The 17,898-nt window shown below is 39.6% G+C and overlaps 1 protein-coding gene across 2 annotated transcripts; it reads right to left on the minus strand.

Annotated features, from left to right (window-relative positions):
* Nucleotides 1-447: 447 nt before the first annotated feature.
* Nucleotides 448-17,025, minus strand: LOC103435918 (glutathione gamma-glutamylcysteinyltransferase 1-like). Of its 2 annotated transcripts, XM_029102587.2 has the most exons (9): nt 16,822-17,025; nt 14,879-15,167; nt 9,191-9,347; nt 4,062-4,300; nt 3,712-3,875; nt 3,500-3,551; nt 2,991-3,218; nt 2,353-2,844; nt 448-990 (listed from the first exon to the last, which is right to left on the minus strand). In XM_029102587.2, exons 2-9 carry the CDS (start codon nt 14,948-14,950, stop codon nt 904-906), a joined length of 1,491 nt encoding a protein of 496 aa, XP_028958420.1. In that variant the 5' UTR covers nt 14,951-15,167; nt 16,822-17,025; the 3' UTR covers nt 448-903. The 2 variants fall into 2 exon arrangements, with proteins under 2 accessions (XP_028958420.1, XP_028958419.1); XM_029102586.2 differs by lacking the exons at nt 14,879-15,167; nt 16,822-17,025 and adding an exon at nt 9,774-10,107.
* Nucleotides 17,026-17,898: the final 873 nt, after the last annotated feature.

Raw genomic sequence — 17,898 nt, forward strand, 5'->3', positions numbered from 1 at the left:
TTTTGTGCTCTTTTCGCGATGCAGAACGACGTGCCGTTTGCGTTGGTGATCGCCCCACGTTTTCAACATTGGAGCCGGTTGGTTTTTTTATGCACCAATATTAAATGGGGAATTCGATGTCAAATTATTTGGAAGCATATGATCTTAAGTATAGTCATTTTGTAATATATGAGTAATGAAAAATATTCACATTTTTACAATTGTGATCATATTATTTATCAGAATAGTTATGAGTTATGACATATGACGATTGAAATAAGATTTGGTGTTTTTAAGCCACAAAATTATCGATTTTCATTTCAGTTGTAATCATAGCCAACCCGTGGTTAAAGATACAATAGAAATAAGTAAACAAATCAATTACAAGACTCATACTTACTTTTAGCATTTGAATTAATCGAATAAGAATAATTTAAAAAATAACCAGGAACGTGCACAGACAAAATATACGCGAAAATAATTTCCCTCCCATATCGCCACTATATTTATATGAGCTCTTCAAGTACAAAACATGTATAGCTTCAATTGAATTTGCAACCCAATTCATCTTTGCACCTCAATTCTCAACAACTCCGTGCGAGTAGAGAGTCAGACCAAACTGACACAGGAAAATTGGGTGGCATTAGACTAAATTCAACCAAAAACCACAGTGATCAAGAATTTTGATCGTAAAATACAGTGCAAACATCCTAACATCGGTATTTCAGTTAGCACGCAGCTCAGCCAGCGGCTTCATCTGAGGGAAACAACCGGCTCTTTGCCATGACACTTCTTGATCATTCAGTTCTGTAATACCTATAGCTTTCTGCAGTGCCTCTACCTATCCGTAACTTGATAAGCATGCCTTTTTTGCTTGATGTCAGTTGGCGATAACAGGAAAATCGGAGTAAACGTGAAAGAAGTCTAAGCGAGAGGAGAGCCAAGATCTTCGTCTACCCTATCCTCTTGGCATTTCTTGAGGAGGTGGAGCTGGCGTCGCAAGTGCAAAACCTGTGCCAAACCAGTAGGAAATGTTATAGGATATTTGAAATAAAAGTCGGTGAAGATTTACTGGAAAAATTAGCTGAAAACTACAAGACATTTTAACTTTGTTGATGCACAAAACCGGATGGTCTTGGTACAACGTAAATCCGACCGTGAATCTGCATAAAATGTAAATAACACAAGATGTATCGTGGTTCACCCCAAGGTTTGGGCTACGTCCACACTGATTGTATTATATTTCTCTGTTGAAGAGGGAGAGAGAGCTTAGAGCTTAGGGGATGTGAGGAGGCTTGGGAATGGCCTCCATGTTGACCTCCTCTAATTGTGAGAGCAATTCCACCCCTAAAGACTTTGCGCCAGCACCCAGCGCATTTATCCACTCAAATGAACAGTAATAGACTGGAGTGAACAGTAATAGGCCAAGGCATCTCCACCCCTAAAAAAATGCGCTGGTACCCAACGCATTTATTTGGTGTGTTTTTTTTTTTAAGTTTATTTCGGATAAGATTTTTAACCAATTTCAGATAAAATTTCAAATAAACTTAAAAAAAAATACACACTAAAATAAAATTACATACTCATCAAATAAACCAAAAAAAAAACACACTAAAATGAAATTACATAAACTCATCAAATACACTTTATTCTTCAACCACAAGTTTTTTGGTATTTTTTTTTCACACAAAAAGTATATGAAAGCTTTGGTAGAAAGTGTAGAAAATATTGAAATGTGGTGTAAGGTGGAAGATGAGAGTTAGGTATTTATAGAAAAAATAAATAAATTTTTATTTTAAATTTTATGTATTTTTTAATATTTTTTCTGTATGTTTTAATAAATTTTAATTAGTTAATTAACGTGGACCGTTGATCTGTGATCGGACGGTATATTTTAAAAGTAAAATTTAAATTTTTTTTACCGTTGGAAATCCAACGGTCTAGAAAAACTAGCCGTTGGAAATCCAACAGATATAAGAATGCCACGTCGCTAATGGGATCCGGAGCACAAGTGGGCTGACAGCCCTGTCGGCTACTCGCGGCAGCGCCTGCGTGAAGCGCACGCGCCAGGCAAACTGCCCAGCTTCTTGCTCAGTCTGTTTTGGGCTGGGCTCTTGCCCAGCTCGGGCTGGGTACCAGTCAAATTGAGGGGTGGACTTGGTTGACAGGGTGCTGGCCCTGTTTTTCTCCTGGGTCCTGGGCAAATTCCACTCCGGTGGAATTGCTCTGAGGGTGAGGGTCCTTTTATAGAATAAGGACTCCTCACTTATTACATATTTGCCCCTTCCTTTATCACATAATTACATTTAAGTCATCCGAGTATTTGTACGAGATCTAAATACGAGGCCCTAAATATGGTATAAACAAACTTACCTCTTCTTGAAGCAAGGTAGGAAGATTTACAGTGGAAACAAGGTTAGATATTTCTTTTGAAAGCTTCTCGTCTTTGATCCCAGACCATGTCCCTGGTGGCAAGGCCAGTAGAAGTGCTGTTAGAACGTCATTGCTAGCTGGATGCATCCCAATTGCACAAGAACATCCTGAATTTGTTTTTGATGAAGGAACAAGCACGTCCATCCTCTCCTCGGTTCCACCATTTACCACTGTCCCACTCACAACCGTGACTGGCTTGTCACCATTTGCCTTGAAGCATTTCACACATGTTTCCTGACAGCAATACACCCCCGAGAAGGCAGAGTTCCCCGACAAAATTTGTGCGCCTTGGCAGCAAACGCTCGCAGCAATGTTGGGCAAGTTTTCTTCATGACCGGAATATAAGTTTCCGCAGCATGAATGTGCTGAAGATAATAATTCTGCCACGTGTTTAAAAAGGCCAGTGTCATGGACTTGTCTCAGTACCTCCTCCTGCAAATAAAAACTTAGGTATTGAGATTAGAACTAGAAAATTGTTTGGGGTTCTTAAGGATAAAAAACGGGACGATTTTATGCAGGAAAAGGGAAAACAAAGAAACTGAAAATAAGTAAATGTGAAGCTCTAGAAGACAGATCACCTTGACAGCAAGCCTAGCTTTTTCCTCTAGGCTTAAGCTTTGGCCACCATCCTCTCGTCTCCGAACTTCTGCAACCCACTTGATGAACTGCCCAAAATAGGATGGGAGCGACATAAAAACAACAGAGAAAACTTCCTGAATGTCTTTCACCTCCTCCGATTTTAGAAGAAGAGGAACATCATCCATTAAGTATTTCGCAACACCAACCCAACTCTCATGCTTGCAGCTCTGCAACAGATCCCACAGAGAAATGGATAAATATCTTCAACGATCATACAATAAGTAAGCAATCCAAGATTTTCGATAACTCCAGCACACAAACATAAATACTTTTGTCAAACACAACATAAGGGAGAGACGGCATACAATAATGACAATTTAACAAATCAAAATACATCATATAGGTAGAGGTCATATTCACTAGGACAGGAAAAAGTATATAAAAAAATTAATAAGCTGCAGAGAAAAACATGCACATTCAGACAACCACAACGAACTGCCAATCATACCAGGGTATAAAGTTGTCCTGGCTCGCTGTGAGGCCTGGATATAAGCATGAACCTGCGCAAAAAATGGAATTCAATAATTAAGAATGTTATTAACATTCAATGCATCTCATTTCTAGCAAAAATATATAGAAATTGCTTCTGACATGCACATCCAATAATTGGGATAATATCCAGTATAAAGGTAATATTCACTAGCACACACTAATGCATACCCTCTGCGTTGTCCAGTAGATGAATCAACATTATTCATGGCGTCCCAAAGAATTTTGAGGGGTACCCAATGGGGAGGATACTTAAAACGTGCAACATCCAAAATAAGCGCCATGTCTCTTTCAGCATGATAGCCACCAATTGGTGAAAAATGACCAGTACCCGTCTGCAGTAAAAATTTGATTCATACTAGTCAATACCTGATCAGCTTTCAAAGAACTGGGGAGTGTGACACAGGGTCATATAAGCAGAATCCATAAATGAGATAATCATCAGTATAGTGAATACTAATTAAAATTGAATTGACTAATGGTTCCACCAAAGAAATTGTCGAGCAGAACAGTAATATAACCTGTTTGAGAACTGATCTATCGTATGAGGAGATCACATGACAATCATCAGAAGTAGAACATCTCAATACGTATTTACGAAACTCATCAATTGTGCTATGATTTGTGCGAAAGGCTTCAACTTTTGCTCCAGCACAGTGAGCCAAGCAGACTAGCTTCCCAAATGAGATGCCTTTTACCTTGACAGTCTCCAAAGGCTCGCAGCAGTCTAACATAGATTCATCAAACCATCTCCAGGGTCCTGTGAGAAAGAACTCAGTTTTAATACATATAGATTATAGGATAATCAAGGCGTTTGCAAACTAGATGGAGGCAATAACGAGAGGCAACAACTGCTATAATGTGTAATGCATTTTATACTGCGTAAAGAATAGCATGGAAAAACATCATACAATACTAAAGTGTCACACTTGTAAGAGCTAACCAAGAACAAATTCTTAAATCCACCAAATGTTTCATCATTCTAAACATATACTCGATTGGACAATAAAGCAATTAGTCTAAGACAGTTTTATCATCAACAGCTCAGATTATAATGACCTGGACAATTTCGAAAGTCAATTGTGGAGCCAAAAAATAATCAAGAGGCGACACGTGGATTTTTAGGTGAAGAGGACAAAATTACTCTCAAGACACACCGGGTTTCCTACACGCGAGCAGCGGAGAATCATCCATCAACCAAGTCAAGAGTGCCCAAAATAGGTAACAAGTTCAAATTTATCTCATCCAACTTTACTGCATATCCTCTACAAGGAAATCATTCCATAACCTTCAAAACCTTCCATATAAATTAAATTAATTAGGCTAATTAATGGATTAATTCCTAATTAATCCATTAATCACCAAATTAATTACCATTACACCTCAAAAAAATCCAAGGGCCGGCCATGCTCTATAAATAGGACTCCATTTTCTTTCAAAGACTAGGTCGACACTCTTGCAAAACTCAAAAAACTCTCTAAACATTTTTCTCTCTAAATTCTAACTTTGGCATCGGAGGTTCTTCGGCCAAAGCCCCCCTCCATTCATCGTAGGCGCGTGAGGCTTTTGACCTTAACCAAAGGTGTTAATTGTTTTGTAGGTGTAATTTTGTCCAAGATCAAGAAGGAAGAAATTTGCATCCAAAAATCGATGATTTCATTGAGAAAAGAGTCACACACTCGTAGAAGACTCTTGCATAAAAAGGTTTTTCTCTATTTTTTTAGTCCACTTGCATTTTTTCGTACGTTCTTATTATTAGAATTTTTTATTTGCAAAGATTCTTTAATAAAACGTAAAAGAGAAATACAATGGCTAGAAATTTAAAAAATTCCACGAGTGAAAATTTCAATATTCAAGAAATGAGACCGCGGCGATCCACGAGACTAAATGTGATCTTAGGGGGAGTGGCACCACCACCACAAGGTTCCACCACGGTGGCTACCACGATAGCCACCCGTGGTGAGGTCGATGGTGTCACCACTACCATGACCTGAGTCGTGCCACCAAAGCAAGCCCAACGCAAGCCCAATGCGTTGCCAAGCCGAGCCCAAGCCTCGCACTCGCGTGCATCACGCACCGAGCAGCCCACTCTTGCGACCCAGCCTGCTCCCGCCAAGCAGCCTACTCCCACGGCCCAGCCTGCTTCTGCCGGGCAGCTCACTCTCGTGGCCCAGCCTACTCCTATGACCCAGCCTGCCACCGTGGCCTCCTAAGCAGCCCAAGTCGGCCTAAGACTATCTCAACCATCTGGACCTACCATCAAGCCGGGGGCATTTTCACATTTCTTCGCAAATTTGACATTTCCTAACTCAAATCTCGCACCCGTAGCCTACCACACTTCCACTGCTCAAGGAGGCACATTCCTTCCAAGCTCTTCCAATCTAAATGGTGAACACTTGTCTCGACAAGTCATAGAGTTGATGAGCATCCTTGCACAACAGACAACCTTGGTGAATCAACTCTTGCAACGCACCGACATCCAACGTGCCTCGGATGAGGTGTCCCGAAGTAGGACAAGGGCAGATGAACCTCTCCACCAGCATCCCGGCAAGCAGCCCATCAACCAGCCACGATCCGAGCATTCTAGCAGTTTACGCTCCTACCTGGGTCCTTGGGATAGCGTATACTCTCGTCTTAGCGCGTAGAGGAGCGTGCATTCCCGATCAAGCCCATGGACGAGCATACGTTCACGGTTGAAGTCACACTTCGATTATCAATATGGACAACCTTTCAGGCGAAGTGTTCACTCACAACTAGGCTCGCAAGGAGTATTCTCCACCTCACATTGGAGTAGGCAGCATGGTAGACAGAGAGAAGCAGCCACTCAATCCGACTCAAGTTCAATCGATAGCCTGCGAGCAGCCTGTTTGCCTCCCAGGAACATGCCACATGCACCGCAATCGCGACATAGACAAGTCGATCATAGGGAAGAGTGGCCCAAACCCATAGGTCACGACTAGGGGTAGCCGAAAGTTCCACTGCCCCAGCAGAGGCAAATTCAAGAAGTTGCGAGGCTCCTAACTGAACGATTGCGCAATTTCTAACGTAACGAGCCTGCTGACGATGTGCTTCGACGAGACATGACCAACATAAGCATGTCACCATTCACAAATGAGATTGAGCAGACAGATCCACCTCACGGGTTCACTATGCCTCACTTCACTCCGAACAAGGGAGACGAAGATCCGGATCGACATCTCAAGCACTACTGCAATACCATGATCCTCTAAAGGAACAACGACGCGCTTATGTGCAAAATTTTTGCCACAACTCTACAAGGCGAAGCGCAAGATTGGTTTCATACTCTACCGCCGTAGCATCGTAAAAGACCCTAGGGAGACAATTCGCGATTATGTCAAGAGGTTCAAAGCTGAGAAGGCCAAGATTGTTGGCTGCAACGAGGAAATAGCAACGGCAACATTCAGAAATGGGCTTCCCACCAAACATCCTTTATTCGGAAAACTGATCATGGGAGAAGAACTAACCCTAGCAGCTTCGTATGCTTTGGCAGAAAAGCATGCATTATGGGACGAGGCCAAGCAATCTAACAAAAACGAGTCGGAAAAGAAGCACATGGAACGTTCCTCAACCAAAGAAGACTCAGGGCCTGAAACATTCACCAAGTTCACAGTTCCAATTGGCCAAATTCTCCGCAAGCTCAAGAATGAACCTTGGTTCGAACTGCTGCCACCCATGAAAGGCGATCTTACCAGACTGGATCATACAAAGTATTGCGCATTCCATCAAGGACTAGGCCACACTACCAACGGCTGCCTAAAGTGGAAATAGTACCTTGAGAAGCTAACCAATGAGGGTCGATGCGATGAGTATCTTGACAGGTCAACGAAACAGCCTACACAAGCAAGGGAAGTCTCCATCACCCCCTGAACCCCGTTTGGGCTTTTCCAAATAAGTTCGAAGTCTCAAGCAGCTCAACGAACAAGGCCTCGCAAGCCAAAGATTATCCAGTTTGATATGCAGTTTCTACCTTCCAGCACAATTGATTTATTTCTTTATTGTCAATGAAGATTCAAGAAGTTACTCATAAGCCTGGCTCAACTGCTGTCCACAACAACTGCTCAAAACCCTTTTTAGGTTTGCTCTCCAGTGTGAGAGGATAAACTAATTGCTCTTTAGTGCGAGAGGGTAAACCAATTCCCCGACACCCATATGGGTTTGCTCTCCAGTGTGAGTAGCCACTTTTGCACTTAATAGTTCACTCATCCAACACTTCATCTTCAACAGCTCTGATCTTGGCAGCTTTATCCTTGACTGCTCCATCTATGGCAGCTGAGAAATCAAACTCAAGCAGTTTCCTCATTTTTGGCAAGCAGCCCAGACATGGCAGCCCAAACCGTTGCCCATGCCACGCCACTTCCTCGGCCCATGCCGAGCTAATCCTTGGATTCAATCAAGCCGAGCAGCATAAGCAATGGCCCTTGCCACACCACCTCATTGGCCCATGACAAGACGACTCCTGGCCCCTGTCAGCCGACGTGCCGCACCACCCCGAAGGCTGCCCTATGGCAGCACCTCCCAAGAAGAAGACAAGGAGAATTAAGTTTTCCTTACATTGATGCGGCGCAGAGAAGACGAAGAAAGCAACGAAAGACGATCATTTGCACGGGTAAGTGTAGAAGATTGCTAGGGGAGGGGGAACAAATATCCTCTAAGCTTTCTCTCTCTTGTAGGGTAGAATCACTCTCCAAAGTTGATTTAACAACCCACTTAAGGTGGACTTAAATAGGCTTTGAGAGAAATTTATTTCCCTTTCCTAGAAGGATCTAATTTCATATTAAAGAGGGAATTTACATCAAATTAGGAAGCAGTCCTTAGTTTCCTAGAACAAGAAGATCTCTACACCTGCTGCCCTTTCTTACGAGCAGCCCACCAGGTGTGGGGGCATTTGTGGAGCCAAAAAATAATCAAGAGGCAACACGTGGATTTTTAGGTGAAGAGGACAAAATGACTCTCGAGACACACCGGGTTTCCTACACGCGAGCAGCGGAGAATCATCCATCAACCAAGTCAAGAGTGCTCAAAATAGGTAATAAGTTCAAATTTATCTCATCCATCTTTACTCCATATCCTCTACAAGGAAATCATTCCATAACCTTCAAAACCTTTCATATAAATTAAATTAATTAGGCTAATTAATGGATTAATTCCTAATTAATCTATTAATCACCATTACACCCCAAAAACATCCAAGGGCCGGCCACTCTCTCTTCCAAAGAGGGTCGGCCATACTCTATAAATAGGACTCCATTTTCTTTGAAAGACTAGGTCGAGACTCTTGCAAAACTCAAAAAACTCTCTAAACACTTTTCTCTCTAAATTCTAACTTTGGCATCGGAGGTTCTTCGACCAAAGCCTCCTCCATTCATCGTGAGCGCGTGAGGCTTTTGGCCTTAACCAAACGTGTTAATTGTTTTGTAGGTACAATTTTGTCCAAGATCAAGGAGAAAGAAATTTTCATCCACATCAATCTAGTCGGAATTTATCCAATAGAACTTAAATGGATACGATTAACAGGATGGCGAATATAACAAAACTTGACTTTGTCAATGAAATTTAAAATGCCATTCACTAGCTGGTCCAACAAAATGATACCTTCAATCATATTAGCTGATAAAACTTCAAACCTTACCTTTCCATTTCCTTCCGGGATCAATGGCAAGGGCATTCAAAACCATGGACAGGCTCGCCAATCCGCAATAAGCGGGCTCGGATTGTGTCTGGAAATAAGAAATCAACCTATAGAAGTTCTCCATAGTTCCCCTCTGAATGGCTTCAAGAAAAAGCTCCTGCAATTCGAAAACCATCAAATTTAGTAACCGGAAAAAATGGTTCAGAACAGAAACACATGACAAGCAGGAAAATCATCCACTCCCTAGAAAAAAAACACAAGAACAAACCATATAACGTGACTTAATGAACAACCTGCTAAATTCCCAAAAACACAGGCAGCCAAACAAATGTTGGATCATACATACACAGAACTCAAAATTCTTACAGAACTTTAACCGCAAACAAAAATTGGGGAAAATGACATATTCAGATTGTATTATAAAAGGGTATCTACAGAGAAATTAAAGTTTTAAGCTGTAATGCTAAATGTTAAGCATCGCCAAAAAAAATAATAATAATAAAATATTGGGGGAAATTAAAAAATGAAAAATTTGAAGAAAAAGTAAGTAAAGGGGTGAGGAAGCTGCATCTGAAGGTTGTACCTTTCCCTGTAAGGAAGCAAATTCGACTGCCGGAGGAGAAGGAAGGGTTCGTCTGTACAGCCCCGCCATAGCCATGTTTTTAATTTATTTATTTTTTAACTAAAAAAATTAAACAAATAAAACGAAGAAAAAAATTGTGGAAGAAAATCAGATCTGGGTAGGGCTGAGAAAATTGAAGAGTCAACGTCAATGAATTTTCAAATTCTCGATTTGTCTGGTGCGTTGCTAGGGTTTTGGGTTTTGGGTTTTGGGTTTTGGTTCGGATCGGCGTCGTGGAAAATTCTCCGTTGCGTTCGATTAGGAAAGGAAACCCGCGTAATATACTGTTTCGAAATGCCACAGCTTTTAAAGTCTTCCAATCAATAATCAAACGGCAAGGATAAGATTGTCGTTTTCTCGGGAAGGGGTTGTCATTGCAAATTAGTAACTTTGACGAAAATTTCTCGGTACTGTTCATTTTAACGAAAAATCACATATTTACACTAAAAAATCAATTATGATACTATTCACTTTACTCTTTATTTTGTCCTTATCGTTAAAACTCAAAGTTTTCAAACTCTTTTCATTAGTTTTCCTTTGCAAATTTGGTATATCCCAATTTGTGATTTTATTTTACTTTAAAATTAATATGTTAATTAAGCAAAAGGAATTACGTGACGTCTAATAAGTTAAGGACATTGTCCTTCTGGGATCTTCGATTGATGTAATCACTTATAAAAGAGTAGGGAAATCGAGTTAAAGATAAATGAAAGATTCAAATTTTTTTTGCAACCTCAAATGGAAAGTAGCAAAAGATTATAGCAGCTCTAGCGTGTGCTGGAGCCCGAGGGACAAGCGAGTGAACAGGGCCAGAGAGCCCGAGCAATCAAGTCCAGCGTGTGCTGGCAAGGGAGCCCGAGCAGGCCTGAGCTAGAGGTCGATAGAGAGTTACCAGCTCGGATTGGGTTTGATGCAAGGCTGACGTCGCCCTGACGTCATCCATGTTTTTTCTTCTATTTTGCCTCAACGTCAGTTAGATCTCAACCCACAAATTTGCCGGAGTTTGCTCCGAGGAAGTGACCAAAAACTGGGCAAGGTTTCAGAGAAATTGCAGGGGGTTAAACCTTTGGTTTCGAACTGGAAAAACACCACAAATCTTGTCCCAAGCAACATGAGGACATAATGAAACAAGATTTGCATAGAGAACCTCACCTGGGTTCGAGTTTCAGATCTTGAAGCTCTCGGGTTCAATGGTGGTTTACACCGTGATGGTCCAATGACGCATGCAACGGTATAGCAAGGATTCTTTAGTCCCAAAGATTAAGGCTTCATGGTTTTGGAGTTTGATTTGTTTAATTTTCGAATAGGAAAGTGGGTGAGAAAGATGAGTGGAAAGAGAGGGAGTGACATGAGGGAGTGGAGAGGTGCATGGGAAATTCCAAGCAATTGCAAAAAATATTATTATTTTATTTACCTGTCGTCAGGGCTATTCAAGTGTAAGGGTGGAGATGCAAAAGGCAATTACTGTTCATTAAGGGCAATTACTGTTCACTAGGTGAATTAAATAGTGAATAACCCAAGGGGGCCTTTCCCACGGTGAAACTGCTCTTATGTTGTAAAAGAAATATTACGGATTTGGCACTCCTCATATCGGATACACATACTTTTTAATATTGATTGACTTATATGCTCTAATATTAAATAATTTTTTAAGTTGTATAAACTTTTTAAAAATATAATATTTTTCTAAATACACTATCATAACACGAGTACGTTTACCGGTTTGAATGTTTCACTCCCAACTTATTGCAACTGATATTCGCATGTGATGCAAAAATTCAAAAATTCAAGTTGACAATGAGTTAAAAATTATCTTCAAAACGTATTGATTGATAAACAAGTGAATGATTAGAATTTTCTTTCAAGATTGGATTTAAAATTTGGTTTAGCAATACCTAATCATCCAAAATTTGTATGAACTCAATCTATGATAAACAAGTGAATGGCTAATTTACCTATTCATATCGAAATACGGCAAGAATGCATTCCCTGAGAGAAAAGTGTGACAGCCCATCCCGAAATATTTTATCGATGGTGTGAAATGACTTATATACCTTTGAGCGTTGAGTTGTGTGTGTAAATGGGCTAAGGTTAAGGGACCAATTGGTTCTATTCCTAATTAATTGGACCCAATTAGTACTAAAGGACTTAATGTTTTGTTTGATTGATTGCAAACTGGACCACACACACAATCATACCACTCTCGTTGACCCTTTCTCTCTTTCCTCCCTCTCGGATTTTTTTTCCATTTCCATACAACCATACGGACAACTCCTACCCTAGCTCTCCATTCACGAATTGAGGTTGTAGTTGGTGTTTTTGGAATCCTTGCAAGTCCAAGAGTCGAACCATAGCGTTGGTTGGATGTGGGGACTTCGGAAACTTGAGAACCAGGGAGCTCCGATAGGTGTACAGTTCACTTGTCGTGATCGCGGAATGTCCGTCAAGTTTTAGGGTGCTAGGGAGCTTTAGAGCTTCTTCACGACGCTTAGGGAAGAGTTTTGAAGGGTTTTGGACGTCGGGAAATCCCAGTTTGTGGAGTGGCAGAAGTGGCCGGATTATTGTGATTTTTCCGGCAAGATCCTGTGAGTTTTAGGACCTTAAAGTGGTAAGAATGTGTTCTTCTCATCCTAAGCTTCATTTTGGTACAAAAATCAAGGAATTTGGTTTAAAAATGAGTGAGATATGAAGCTTTGAAGTTTTTCCAGAAACTGGCAACGCAGCGGTGGTCAGCGCCGGACTCTGGCAAACCAAGGAAGGAGAAGGATGATATTCCATCAAAGTTGATGGAATATCCTAACGGCGTCAAGTATCTTTAACAACATATTCTATATTTTAACGGAATATTCGCTAATGGCGTTAACTATTTCGTTTGGTGTGTCAGGCACGTTCCTGCGCGTGTGGCCGTGCCGTGGCCGAAGCGTAAGGGCGCGTGGGACGTCGGAAATTTTTTCTAAAAATATAGGTTTCTCGTGGGGTTGAGTAGGTCACTGTGGTATATTCAAACACCCCAATTAAGCAATGTATGAGGAGTTATTACCTAGTTTTGTGTATGTGCTTTAAAATAACGTTTATATAGTTGTTTCGCATATAGGTGAGACTTATCCTGAGGACGAGCGCAATCAAGCGAGACTAGGGGGCTACGACCCTTCCACATATCTGTGAGTGGGCTTTTGGTTTTCAGTATATACTTATATACTTGGTATTTTTCCCAGAAAATGTGTTTAAATGAAATTATGTTCTGAAATGTCATGCCTATTGATTTATGCTTAGACTATGAATTAGTATAGTACTTGCATATATCTATGTTCGATGTTGTGGATGCTCAGGTAAGTACCAGGTGAGTTGTAGATTGTTTATGTCAATTGATGATTATGTGAAATGTGTTGAGAGCTCATAAACCTGTACCCCAGTGTTAGTGTTCCCACCCGTGGTTAGGGCACAATCCTTCACGTGATGTTCACCTCCCGCACCATACGTTCACCTTGGATCCAAGTTAGGTGCACAGTCTTGTCATACATACCACTTTAGGTGGTTCCGACTCGTAGGTGACCCGCGATTATTCGCACAATCTTCACGTGATCGTAGCACTAAAGCGTATTTATTTACACCCAGTCCTGTCGTACAGACCACTATAGGTGGTTCTGACTCGTGTGCAGGCATACTTGTTGAGCTATAGATTCAGCCGTACATGCCACTTTAAGTGGATCCGGCTGATATGTTATTTCTCATGAGTTATTTCACCTGAGTTACTTATTATGTTAATTTAAGATATTTGGCATGGTATACTTATGAATAACGTTTTTTTAGCATGGTTTTGAGATATTATATATTCTACTTTCTGGGAAATTATACAGGTTTTACGGCGAGGGGTTACTATATTTGATGTTGAAATGGTTTTGAAAAGCTTTGTTTTTGCCCACTCACACTTTCTGTTTTGCGCCCCTCCAGGTTTCAGGTAGGAGTGCTTGTTGGTGGCTTACGAGGATTTGATGGAGGTTCTGACAGATTATCACTAATGTAGGATCACCTTTGGGTGTTGTATAATTACTATTCGTCATGCTGGACTGCACTTAGGCTACTTATGCTCTAGTTGTGCAATCACACTTAATATCGCATTTGCACCTTATCTTATCTAGTGCTCTAGTTGGTTTGGTTTTTGTTTATTCGCATTTCTTATATTAATATTGCTTCCGCATTGTGCACATGGCTACGTCACCCTCACGTGACAGCTAGCATGCCTCAATCTAGGTCGGGGTGTGTCAAAAAGAGTGATAGATGTGGTCACTCTTTGGTATAAAAATTGGGTTGGGTCAAGCAATTCAATTTCTTAGTATAAGGAACTTTTTATTTCGTATCTAATTTAGGTTACTATACTTCTTTTGCGCGTTTTGTTCGTGGTCGAAAAGATAAACACACAATTTTTTTTTTTTTTTTTTTAACAAACGAAGAGTTTGATGTGGGGTTTAAGTGGAGAGTGTCAATAAAACAAACCAAAATCAAACAGGCTCGATGTGTACTGTTGAGATCACTTGATATTACGGTGTGAATTATTATGCAATAAAATTTCAAAATAATGTTAGTAAATGTATTTTATTTTGCGCAAATCCTTTTTTTAATTTCACAAACAATATCTTTATATTTTTATTTACGTTTCCCAAGCAAAATAGGTATTGCACATCTCATTCCTCGGAGAGCTCTCTAACTTTTTAAGAAATGCAAAATGAGGTTCTAACACTAATGTGTTCTTAACACACAAACACTAATGTGTTGTGTTCACGTTTCATACTTGCACTGAGGTTCTTAAATATGAAAGCCATTATAATAATGAACCCAACATAATAACCCTAATGTGTTTTAATAGACACAAATAAACCTACTAATTAACCCTTTTTTTTATTAACAATCAATACTTTTGGGGGACGAAATTGAACACAAAATCAATGTGCATAGGTAAACACTCTTAACCATCTCAAGAGCTACATGATACATCAAAGCATAACGCAAACTACAATCACGAAAACACGATTTATGCAAGAAGTAGACACTAATAAAGTGACACTGACCTTGCCCTCAGAAGAAGAGAACTCAATCGCGGGAGGAGAAGGAAGAGGTCGTTTGTAAAACCCATTACACATGGAAATCTGTTCACTTTTCTTCTGCTTCAACCCCCACCATTCTGTTTAACCTTTGAAGAATATTGCTACGGTTTTCCATGACAAAATCGTTAGAAACTGGGAGGAGAGAAAGGAAGGAAGAAAACTTGCTTCATGCGATCACTTAGTTGTGGAGTTTATGAAGAGCAAGGCACGAAGTAGTACGTGGACTTTTCCAATCTGTGACGCTTGGACTGCACTGCGACATGTTTGAAACATGAGATATTATATTGTTGTGATTGTGATTGAGGTCAACGATGGAAAATTTGGTAATCCCAAATCTGGTTGTTTTCGAAATGCCACGGCTTTTAAAGTCTTCCATAACAGCAAGGATAAGATTGTCGTTTTCTCGGGAAGGGGTTGCCATTGCAAATTTGGTATCCCAAATCTGGGATTTTATTTGACTATAAAATTAATATGTTAATTAAGTGAAAGGAATTACGTGATATCTAATAAGTTAAAGACATTGTCTTTCTGGGTCTTCGATTGATGTAATCACATCTAAAAGAGTTTGGAAATCGAGTTAAAGATAAATGAAAGATTCAATTTTTTTGTAGAACCTCAAATAGAAAGTAGCAAAAGGTTATGTTGTAAAAGAAATATTACGAATTTGGCACTCCTCGTATCGTATACATATTTTTTAATGTTGATTGACTTATACGCACTACTATTAAATAACTATTTAGGCTGTATAAACTTTTTAAAAATATAATATTTTTCTAAATACACTATCATAACAAGAGTACGTTTACCAGTTTGAATGTTTCACTCCCAACCTATTGCTACCTGTATTCACATCAAACGTTTATGTACTTTATAGTGATGCACATTTGATGCAAAAAAATTAAAAAAATCAAGTTGACAATGAGTCAAAATTATCTTCAAAACGTATTGATTGATAAACAAGTGAATTATTAGAATTTTCTTTCAAGATTGGATTTAAAATTTGGTTTAGCAATACCTAATTCATCCAAAATATGCATGAACTCAATCTATGATAAACGAGTGAATAACTAATTTACCTGTTCATATCGAAATACAGAGAGAGTGCATTCCCTGAGAGAAAAGAGTGATAGATGTGGCCACTCTTTGGTATAAAAATTGGGTTGGGTCAAGCTTTTCAATTTCTTAGTATTAGGAACTTTTTATTTCGTATCTAATTTAGGTTACTATACTTCTTTTGCGCGTTTTGTTCATGGTCAAAAAGACAAACGCACAAGTTTTTTTTTTTAACGAACGAAGAGTTTGATGTGGGGTTTAAGTGGAGAGTGTGGATAAAACAAACCAAAATCAAACAAGCTCAATGTGTAATGTTGGGATCACTCGATGTTACACCGTGAATTATTATGCAATAAAGTTCCAAGATAATGTTAGTAAATGCATTTTATTTTGAGCGATCCTTTTTTTTTTTAATTTAACAAACAATATTTTTATATTTTTATTTACATTTCCCAACCAAAATAAGTATTTTACATTCCTCAGATAGCTCTCTAGCCTTAAGAAATGTAAAATGAGGTTCTAACACTAACGTGTTCTAACACACAAACACTAATGTGTTGTGTTTACATATCATTCTTGCACTGAGGTTCTTAATTATGAAAGGCCATTATAATAATGAACCCAAACATAATAACCCTAATGTGTTTTAACACAAACACAAATAAACCTACTAATTAACCCTTTTTTTTAACAAGCAATACTTTTGGAGGAAGAAATTGAACACAAAATCTCTGTGCAACTGTAGACACTCTTAACCATCGCAAGAGCTACATGATATGTCAAAGCATAACGCAAACTACAATCACGAAAACACGATTTATGCAAGAAGTAGACACTGATAAAGTGACACTGACCTTGCCCTCAGAAGAAGAGAACTCAATCGCGGGAGGAGAAGGAAGAGGTCGTTTGTAAAACCCATTACACATGGAAATCTGCTCACTTTTCTTCTGGTTCAACCCCACCATTCTGGTTATCCTGTGAAGAATATTGCTACGGTTTTCCGTGACAAAATCGTTAGAAACTGGGAGGAGAGAAAGGAAGGAAGAAAACTTGCTTCTGCGATCACTTGGTTGTGGAGTTTATGAAGAGCAAGGCACGAAGTAGTACGTGGGTTTTTCCAATCTGTGACGCTTGGACTGCACTGCGACATGTTTGAAACGTGAGATATTATATTGTTCTGATTGTGATTGAGGTCAACGATGGAAAATTAATCGATGTAATTTGTCTGCAAATCTCTGTTTTATTAGGGTAAGGGACAAAAACGGAGAATTAGAAAGATGTACGATTTGATAATCTTCTGGGAATTAATAGATAAACGTTCAGGGATGATTTGTCAACGATCGACACAGAGGGAAAGGGTGTGGAAATTAAGATTGTTTAACCTCGATTGATGCGGGTTTGATTTCTCTCCTACTTTCTTCCTCGTACACTTTCCAGAGTTTCTGTTCTTGTCCGTTTGATGAAGATCCTATGGTCATGATTTAATATATAAAATATTTCCCTTGTCTCTTGTTCTCTGCGAGAAATATTTTGTAGTGTATCACTCTGTGTTCTGATCACATTGAAAAATCTTTTCTTCTCTACATGTCAATATTCTCTAGTGCATGCTCCCATCAATTACTCAGCAGCCTTGGATGAGAGGGAGAGATGGAAAACCTAAAGGATTACAAGTAAGAGTCAACATTAAATCATAACCATATTGTGGATGCAAATTTTCTCCTCTTCGATCTTGGACGATTTTGCACCTACAAAACAACTAGCACCTTAGGTTAAGGCCAAGAGCCTCACGCGCCCACAATGAATGGGGGGGATTTGGCCGAAGAACCTCCGATGCCAAAGTTAGAATTTTAGAGAGAAAGAGTGTTTAGAGAATTTTGGGATTTTTGCCAAAGTGTTGGAATTAGTGTTTTGTGAAAATGGGACCCAATTTA

This window comes from Malus domestica, chromosome 05, assembly GCF_042453785.1.
Source record: "Malus domestica chromosome 05, GDT2T_hap1".
Lineage (NCBI taxonomy): Eukaryota > Viridiplantae > Streptophyta > Magnoliopsida > Rosales > Rosaceae > Malus > Malus domestica.